This window comes from Triticum aestivum, chromosome 3B (genome assembly GCF_018294505.1).
Source record: "Triticum aestivum cultivar Chinese Spring chromosome 3B, IWGSC CS RefSeq v2.1, whole genome shotgun sequence".
NCBI lineage: Eukaryota > Viridiplantae > Streptophyta > Magnoliopsida > Poales > Poaceae > Triticum > Triticum aestivum.
Genome location: NC_057801.1, coordinates 815,684,759 through 815,694,605, shown reverse-complemented (window position 1 = coordinate 815,694,605; position 9,847 = coordinate 815,684,759). Strand labels below are relative to the sequence as shown.

Genomic DNA, 9,847 nt, shown 5'->3' with positions numbered 1-9,847 from the left:
ACGGATCCGAAGACCAGGGCGCTTGAGCTTGTTTTGGTAAGGAATACACCCCCGCGTAATTAGCTCCATATGGTTGCACTCTAATTAATCCCCAATATTTCTAAATGGTTCGCGTTCCTTTCGCAGGACACTGAAAGAAGTAGCGCGGGGTCGTCTCAGAGCTCCCCTTTCGACACCCCTTTAAATAGGGCGTTGAACGTAATAAAAAACAAGGATAAGCTCACTAAGCCGACGTCAGCTGGTCGTGTGGCCGGCAAAGGCTTGTCCACAAAATGGGGGTCATACTATACCGCTGGTGTGCGGAAGGAGAAAAAGACCAGCTCGGAAAGCCAGACGCGCGAGGTTGAAGAACTCAAGGCACAAGTGGCGCGGATTCCGAAGCTTGTCCAAGAGCAAGTGGAACAACAACTGGGAACGAAGCTCAATGCCATGGTGCCTACGTTCATTCATGGTCTGACGACGTGGATTGCGGGCGGCCAACAGGGGCCTCCCCCGGTTCCCAGCTTCACGGCCAGCAACTCGCACAGCGCGCAGGCGGCGTCATTGGTGTCTCCGGCGGCGCCATTGGTGTCTCCGACGGCGGCGCCATTGGTGTCTCCGGCAGAGGCGGTATTCGTGTCTCCGGCGCCGGCACGGGCATTGGAGCTTAATGCACCCGGGTGTACGCCGGCCGGCACCTCGCCAGCAAGCGCCCCCTCCGTCAGTTGCACGCCCGCCGTTGGCGGTGCCTCGACATTAGCCGAGCAAGACGGCATCACGGTAACTAAGCCTCTCGGCCGATGACTTCATCTCCTTGCCTTTGACTGGGCATCCCTGACGCCCTGTACATGTTTTCGCAGGGCACCGCCGACGTTCCTTGCACTCTTCTGCACTTCATGGGCGCCGAGTTGGTCGATGTCGCCAAGGGCAGAATCGTTCAACCGGGCAACCCCATGTTCCACGGTAATCCGATGCCACCCATAGTGTATAGGGTTGAAGTGGTTCGGGTGCTGCCAGGCTGCGACGAGCTGTTACCTCCGATTCGACCCGCTGGGGCCGATGAAGAAGATGAGATGACCCTCAGCGCCTGCGTAAACTGGCCCCTGCTTTGGCCAAAGAGCCAGATTCGTTTGGGGACGGGGGACACCACCCCACAGACAAGACCGCCAGTCGTGCCGGCGCCAAGCCATGGCAAGAACGCCGCAACGCTACCGGACCTGCCGGACATCCCTATGGCACAGGATCCGGACGGCGACGACAATGACGACGGTACATTTACCAAAGTTGATAAGTACTTTGCCAAACATGGGTACACTGATGATTTCTGCGGGCCTCTTTCTCAAGAACCCAACCAAGACGACTACGATCTAGCTGGTACGACGGAGAAATCCAATTGCAACAGGCGTCGTCTGGCGTTCAGTTCTCAGGACACGCCTCCAGCTCCCGCCTTCACCGAGCCTCAGATAGCTGAGGTGCAAAATATTATCAGCCCCAACACGCTCAAGAAGGCGGTCTGTGAGCAGAACTCGGTCCCATTACAGGAGATCAAGAAGAAGGGACGGAAGTGAAAGACTAACAAGGGCGCCGGTGCGAGCCAGCCGGCACCGAGTTCGATCCATGCTCAGGACGGGCCACCTTCACCTAAGGATATCTCGAGGAGGGTGCATGTGGCGGGTAGGGCGATGCTACCGCCAAATATGTTGAATGCTGCAACCGGTGCTATGCTGAGTCTGCACGACAGTGTTCTTTCTTTGGAGAAGCGGCGTCTCAGAGAGAATGATGTGGCATGCCCGGTTTTCGTGGCCAAGGTGCCAGAGGGCAAGGGCTTTGTGGATGGCGACATCGGGGGTACGATCGTCCTGCGGTTTGATGACATCTTTGCTATGTTTAACCTTCATCCGCTGCACTACACCTTCGTTCGGCTGTTTTCGCTGAGTATGGAGATGCGGATCATTAGAGACAAGACCCCGGACATCGTGATAGTCGACCCCTTCTACATGCGTGCCAAGCACTTGAGCAGCGCTGGGGACCGCCAAGTTGCGAGTTCACACCTCGAATGCGTCATTCTGGCAAACCCAGATAAGGATAACTTCCTTGTGGCTTACTTTCTTGAGTAAGTCATCCCTTAACCGCCCCGTAACATATGATTTCTTAGATTTCGATCGTTCTTTTTTTCTAACATTCCGTGTTCTGTGCAGTGACACACATTGCACACTCATCCTCTTAAGCCCGAAATATTCCATGGCCACGTATTTCGACCCGAACCGTAACTCCAAGATAGACTACACAAATGTCAAGAAAGTACTTGATGATGTTCTTCCCGGCTATGCCAAATCTGGAGGCACCTTCACCAGGGCAGTCGTAAGTACGGCAAGCACACCTTCTCACACAATACGAATTTCTGCTACGTCAAGCAGCCGCCTGGCGGTCAGAAGGGCCTACTACGCCCTCCATCACATGCGGGCGATCGTAAGAGACCATCATCAACTTCTGCTACCAGATAGTCTCAAAGATTGGGCCGCGAGGTTGTCGGCAACCCAGGACGCGGACCACAGACAAGAATTCTTTCGCATCCAGTCGGAGTTTGCGGACATCATCCATCAAGATGTCCTTCATACCTCTGGGCAGTTCTACCTCAGATATCAACCGTCTAACAATGAGATAGATGGAACGCTACAAATTTAGGGTGACAACGACCGCGATTTCATGACCATCACGACAGACGACGGCTTCATCCATGCTCCTGTCCGATGAGTCGAGTCGAAAGAAGTGATGTGTAGTTCTGAAACATTGATTGGCTCATGTTGTAATTAAACTTTAATGAATTCGTATGTCTCTTTGGTTTGGACAGTCATTCAACTTAGATGTAATCGATGCTATTTATTAGTAGGATCATGAATCATGCTATTAATGTCTTGCTTTTCTCTTCCGATCCTTTTGTTGCATACTTACATATTGCTTATGTATTGTCTGTTGTCTGTTGTTTGGCTTGTGCATAGAGATGTCATCGTATGTCGTGTACAAGGGTAAGGTTTCCGGAGTCTACGACGATTGGGAGGAGTGTCGGAGACAGGTTCATCGTTTCAGCGGTAACAGTTACAAAGGGTACACCACTAGGGCGGATGCCGAATCTAGATATGCCCGCTATCTAGCGGGAGAGGGGAGGGAGCGTTGGAGGAACCGGATGAAGACCAGTTTGTTCGCGATGATGCTCGTCGTGATGACCGCAGTTCTCTTTTATGTGATGGTAGTTTAGATGATCGATATCGACTTGTAATGTGAAGACAAACTTGATACTCGCGGTCTTGAGACTTGTAATGTTTTATCTTTGTTCGGTCTTTTGAATTCGGAGACTAATATGATGAATTGTATTCGGAGACTAATCTTCTATTGTATTCGATGAATCTGATGTTGCTGTGTGCTGCTGTCTATATTCTGTCCAATAATATATTTTGTAACATGTGCAAAAATCAAAAAAAGCAAAAAAAACCAAATATTCATACTAATGGCGCATCAAGGTAGAGTGCGCCATAAGTATGCCAAAGGATACTAGTGGCGCATCAAGACAGAGTGCGCCATTAGTGTGACAAAGCACATGGTTACATATGGCCCCCCGGGAGGCATACTAATGGCGCATGGAGTTACATACTAATGGCGCACTGCCTGGTGCGCCATTAGTATATCAGATACTAATGGCGCACCAGTGGTGCGCCATTAGTAAAAAATACTAGTGGCGTGCTACTAATGGCGCACTGGTAATGCGCCATTAGTAGGCAAAACCAGTGCGCCATTAGTAGGCTTTTTCCTAGTAGTGCATGGGCCTACCGTCTCCATCCAATGCAAGATCACGAGGGATGAGATCCTCGGGCGTGGTGATGGCATACAGTTTATCACCAAAAACACACGATGTCAATGAGGTAGATATATGGAGTTGTCTGTGGCTCCGGCGACCACATGCCCCTTCCCTCATTGGAAGACAATGAGTGGATGCTTCCTGTTTTTGGTGATGACGGCGATGAAGTCGTCGACCGCGGAGCACATGAGGAACTTGCGAATGAGAGACATGTCATCACCAACCATGGCGAAATTTACTCACAGGCTCACAATCCATGGCAACTTCCACTTTAGACCTATTGAAATATATTTTTCAGAACCCAATGGCAAATTTAAGGTATAGTCCATTGGCAAATTAAACTTACAGTCATGACAAACTGACTTTGAAGCCATATCAACATTTCCTCGACAAATCTTTCCAACCTTACTCCCATGACAATTTAATTTTAATCCCATTCCATTTGAATTTTTTTTGCATGCAAAATATAACCTCCCAGCAACGGCATTGTTTTAGAGATCGTTTGCCATGAAATAGAGATTTTTGCTCGCCATGTGAATGAACTATGCTCATGACATTATTAAAAAAATCGTCAATGTGCTATTTTTTTGTTTTTTTTTCTGAATTTGCCATTAGCTATAGGACATAAATTCAAAAATTGCCATCAAACATTTTCTTTTGTCCATAGTCCGCCATTAACCAGAATTTGCTTAATTTCGCCGATAATGGCAAATTGAATTGCTTGACCATGGCAAACAAAAGGTTGGGCCTGGGATGTCCCCGGACGGAATGTTGGCTGGTTATCGGGGTGGTCTTGATTTAGATGTACCGAATTTAATTAATTTAGCATGATATTTTTTAGTTTCATTCATGGCATGATTGCGTAGAGGTGGCATTTTCAGGGTGACGTGGTGCTGAGGCCACCCAACCCTCGCAGGAGCAAGAGCGGACGCAAGGCAGCAGAGGCCAAGTCGGAGCCGCGTCCGACTGTCAGCAGAGCACACGAGACGAGCTGTTTCTCTTCCTCTTTGTTTCCCACTCACCAGATGACGCGTGGGCCCGGTTTGACGGGAGACCGGGCCCACAAATCAGACACCCTCCACCAGGCAATTCCAAACTGTTGAGCAAATGCCCGCTTCGGAGCGAGTTGGCCGGCCCACTACTGGGTTCGCGTGATTACTTGGTTCGCTGCTGTTCGTTTCGTTGTTATTTCTTCTTATTCTTCTTCTTCTTCCTCCGCGTTTTGGTTTTGAACTCTCTTTTTTCCCAATTTCATTTTTCTGTTTTGGTTTCTTTTTTCCTTTTTGGGGTTTGATTCCATTTTTTGCTTGTTATCTTTTGAGTATTATTATACAAAATGTCCAGCGCGTATTACAAAAATATTTATTGTATATTACGAAAAAGTTCATCATGTATGAAAAAATACCGTGTATTAAAACTCTTTTTTATGTGTATTTTAAAAAAAAATTCATCATGTAACACGAAAAGGTTCAACGTGCATTACACAAAATTTTCAGTGTGTGTTACAAAAAGTTGGCTGTATTAAAAAAATGGTCATATCATATTTACGAAAATGTTGACCATATTGTTGAAAAAACTCACCATATATTACAAAAAAACAAGGTCACTATATTATAAAAAAACACTCTCCATGTTATATTATAAACGTTTAAATATTACAGAAAACTGCACGTGAAAATAAAAAAGTAAAAAGAAAATAGAAGCTCAGAAGAAAATGATAATAATAATAATAATGAAAAATCGGTTCACTATAGCCGAATGAAAAGTGCTCCCTCTGCAAACTAATATAATAAGAGCGTTTAGATCATCTACGTTATTTTTCATCGGCGGCGGTTGCTGTTGTGGGGTGCTGGTCCTATGTGGCCTTAGCACGACGACTTCCCGGCTGTCTACTACAACAAGTTGTGCCCGGGTCCGGCGATGGAGGGGCGATGACGGCGGCGCCCTTCGGCTCGCTTCGGTGCTTGTAGTTGTCGCTAGGTGTTCTACGAATTTGGATGTAATTTTTATTTTTGGTATTCGTTGTACTGCCATGATATGATTGAAGATGAATAAATTGGAAGTTTTTCGGAAAAAAAAGATCACTAGTTTATGGAGGGAGCACAGCCGAGTGTGTTTTTGGTAGATACAGTTGCTCTTACAGGGGCCAGCCCATCTGTGCACGCCGTGTGCGTCAGCGCGTCGTCTGTTGGGCGTCTCTCCTCCTCTCCACCAACCCACCCGCGGGGCGGCTCGCGCAGCCCCGGGCCCAGCCGTGGTGGGTCAGCGGCGACGAAGGAACGGGTATTTAAGTTAACCCAAGCAAGAGGAGGGGTAGGTGGTAGGTATCCGCGTCCGCATCGCACCGCACACCAACCAAACACTCGCCTGCCTTCCTTCCTTCCTTGTTCGTTCCTCGACGCACGCACGCAGATCTCATCCATCCAAGCCAAGGCAGGTCAGGTCAGGTCAGGTCTCTCCCCTCCCCCCGAATCTTCTTCCTCCCCCCCCTTGCCCCCCGATCCGATCCCCGTCGCGCCGTCGCCCAGCCCGGCCGTGGCTTCCGGCGGGGCGCTCGCTCGTCGGCCCAAAGAACCTAGGTACCTTTTTTCCTTCTTGGCTGGGTTAGGCAGTGGCTTGATCAGATCCATGGCAGGTAGCTCTAGCTGACTAAGTAACGGGAGGGGGGAGACAGCTAGTTGAATTCGACAGCAGTACGCATGCCTTGCCGGCTGACACACAGACAGGACCACCAGTTCTCCTGCCTGCGCCTCTACTACTGTACCATGTGTTGTTCCTACTACTAGCTCTAGCTCTAGTTGGGGATGCCCTGTTTTCTCTGTTTTTTCTTTATGTAATCTTTTCTCTGTTTTTCCTTTTTTTCCGCATGATAGATAGATGAAGCTCGGACCTAGATATAAGAACCATACACAACTGCGGATGACAAACACTCTCTCCAATTTAATCTGAAATTGCCATCATGATCCTAACAAACACTACTCCTCAAGTAACTGTACATTGTTTTGTTGCACGATTACTGTCTGGTGTAGATTCAATCAAAATATTTAGTAGAGGAGATGCTTGATGGTTGGTAATTGTCTTGTGACTTGTGTGCATGTTGGTGGGCAACAAGCATACGATTTGATTTCTGCCTCTGCTCTACTGTATTAGCCTCATGGGTCATGGCTGATTGAATTCACCCGGACTATAGCTTATTCCTTCACCGTACTACTATCGCTTTCTCAAGTCAACTCAAGCAACAATTCATGTCGCTCGCTCAATCCTCTGAACATTGCATCTATCCTCTGAATATTGCGAAATTGACATTCGTAACCTCGCATTCAGTTATCCACTGCCCATTTTTCTGGATAAGTTTTCTCAAACCTCTATTCGCTCGCTGCAAACATTTACTCAGAGTCTCTGAAGCTTGTTCCTGTGTCCAGTGCATATGCATCATCATTTGGTTTTGGTTTTGGTTTGTATATACAAGCAGGCTTTTAACCTTTCTGGCGAGCGAGACTTGCATAAATAAACTATCTAACTTTGTGTTTGCTGCATCTCTTTTCTTTTCAGGTACGAGATGGCTCTCACCAGAATTGGTCTCGCTGGCCTCGCGGTCATGGGCCAGAACCTTGCCCTCAACATTGCCGAGAAAGGCTTCCCCATCTCTGTCTACAACAGGACAACGTCCAAGGTCGATGAGACTGTTCAGCGTGCCAAGCTAGAAGGAAACCTTCCTCTCTATGGTTTCCATGACCCTGCATCCTTTGTCAACTCCATTCAGAAGCCACGTGTCGTCATCATGCTTGTCAAGGCTGGTGCTCCGGTCGACCAGACCATCGCAACGCTCGCAGCACACCTGGAGCAAGGTGACTGCATCGTTGACGGAGGAAACGAGTGGTATGAGAACACAGAAAGGAGGGAGAAGGCCATGGAGGAGCGTGGACTCCTCTACTTAGGGATGGGTGTCTCCGGAGGAGAGGAGGGTGCCCGCCATGGCCCCTCCATGATGCCTGGAGGCTCACTGGAGGCTTACCAGTACATTGAAGACATTCTTCTCAAGGTGTCTGCTCAAGTCCCTGACAGCGGTCCGTGTGTCACATACATTGGGAAGGGTGGATCTGGAAACTTTGTCAAGATGGTTCACAATGGTATCGAGTACGGTGACATGCAGCTGATCGCTGAGGCATATGATGTTCTCAAGTCGGTTGGTAAGCTCACAAACGGTGAGCTGCAGCAGGTTTTCGCCGAGTGGAACAAGGGTGAGCTCCTCAGTTTCTTGGTCGAGATCACTGCTGATATATTCAGCATCAAGGATGACCAGGGTGAAGGCTACTTGGTCGACAAGGTCCTGGACAAGACTGGGATGAAGGGAACCGGCAAGTGGACAGTGCAGCAGGCTGCTGAGCTCTCAGTGGCTGCTCCTACCATTGAGGCGTCCTTGGATTCCAGGTTCCTCAGCGGGTTGAAGGACGAGAGGGTGGCTGCTTCCAAGATCTTCCAAGGTGACTACAGCAGCGGCGAAACTGTGGACAAGGCGCAGCTCATCGAGGATGTGAGGAAAGCTCTGTATGCCTCCAAGATCTGCAGCTATGCCCAGGGCATGAACATCATCAAGGCCAAGAGCGTGGAGAAGGGATGGGGCCTGAACCTGGGCGAGCTGGCCAGGATCTGGAAGGGCGGGTGCATCATCCGCGCCAGCTTCCTGGACCGCATCAAGAAGGCGTACGACAGGAACGGCGAGCTCGCGAACCTCCTCATCGACCCCGAGTTTGCGCAGGAGATCATGGACAGGCAGGCCGCATGGAGGAGGGTCGTGTGCCTCGCCATCAACAACGGCGTGAGCACCCCCGGCATGTCGGCGAGCCTGGCCTACTTTGACTCGTACAGGAGGGAGAGGCTTCCCGCGAACCTCGTGCAGGCCCAGAGGGATTACTTTGGGGCGCACACCTACGAGAGGGTCGACATGCCGGGATCCTTCCACACCGAGTGGTACAAGATCGCCAACTCGAAGATCTAAGCTGCTGCTGCTGCTGCTGCTGCTGCTGCTGCTGCTGCTGCTGCTGAGAGACGGCCCATCAGGTTTCGTCTTGTCGGTAGGTATATCTTTTGTTGTTGAGTCCTTTTTCCTGTAGGGGAGGAACTGCCTGCCGTTTAATTTTTATTACTCGAGTAATGAGTCTGTCTGTGGTGTATTTATTTTCTACAAGGAGGTCCAGCCGGTATTCTCTCCACTAGTTCCATGTGATTGATCAACCCTGGAGGGAAACCACCACTGTTATTTGTCGGATTTCGCCATCCTGAATTTTATATAGCATGAAGAAATAAAATACGTTTTCACATGCCTGCCTGTGTTTCCACTTATGCTTCCTGGTCTTGCTGTAGTGCTTTTGACCACAAAGTTGTGTTGCATTCTGTTTGTTGTGCCGATATGTCCGTTTTGTTTGGAAGAGAAGCATGTTTGTTTGCCTAGTGCCCTGCCTGCCCTGTTTATGTTCTTGTTACTGGATCATTCATTTACAGCAGCACCAGACCTTGGATTTGTGTTGCATACTTGATGTTTTGAGCTGATTCTCCCACCCCTGGCTGATGAGGCGTATGCCATTTTGTGTTTGTGTATCCGTGTATGGGCTTGCGAAGTAGTATAATTTCTGCGACAGAATAATAATATTCAGATTCACTGATGAAACGTACATTTTTTACCATTGAAATGAAATGGAGGGAGAAACGAGTACAAGTATAGTACAAGCGAAAAGAAAGCAAAACAGAGGAGGAAACGACCAAGCGCATCGACTACACTAGAGTAGGAACAAGCAGCAGCGCAGCAGAGAGCAAGCTCAGCCTGGGTCAACACAACAGCATCCGCAAGTTCTTTCAGCTCCAAGCAAGGACTGAAAATGAATTTCCAGGAGTTATGAACAAAAAATCAACTTCTTTCGCCACGAGCAGATCAATCATCAACTAGTAAAACGCTCATTTTCAAATGCGAGTATCATTCCAGATCCATACCGGAGGACTAGCTAGGTGATGCGGAGT

At 48.8% G+C, this 9,847-nt stretch overlaps 1 protein-coding gene across 5 annotated transcripts; it reads left to right on the top strand.

The window, feature by feature from the left end:
• Positions 1–6,124: 6,124 nt before the first annotated feature.
• LOC123072619 (6-phosphogluconate dehydrogenase, decarboxylating 1) lies at positions 6,125–9,153 on the top strand. Of its 5 annotated transcripts, none has more exons than XM_044496209.1 (2): positions 6,125–6,279; positions 7,385–9,153. In XM_044496209.1, exon 2 carries the CDS (start codon positions 7,392–7,394, stop codon positions 8,829–8,831), a length of 1,440 nt encoding a protein of 479 aa, XP_044352144.1. In that variant the 5' UTR covers positions 6,125–6,279; positions 7,385–7,391; the 3' UTR covers positions 8,832–9,153. The 5 variants fall into 5 exon arrangements, with proteins under 5 accessions (XP_044352144.1, XP_044352145.1, XP_044352146.1 ...); XM_044496210.1 differs by having other exon boundaries at positions 6,135–6,269; XM_044496211.1 differs by having other exon boundaries at positions 6,155–6,274.
• The last annotated feature ends 694 nt before the right edge of the window (positions 9,154–9,847 follow it).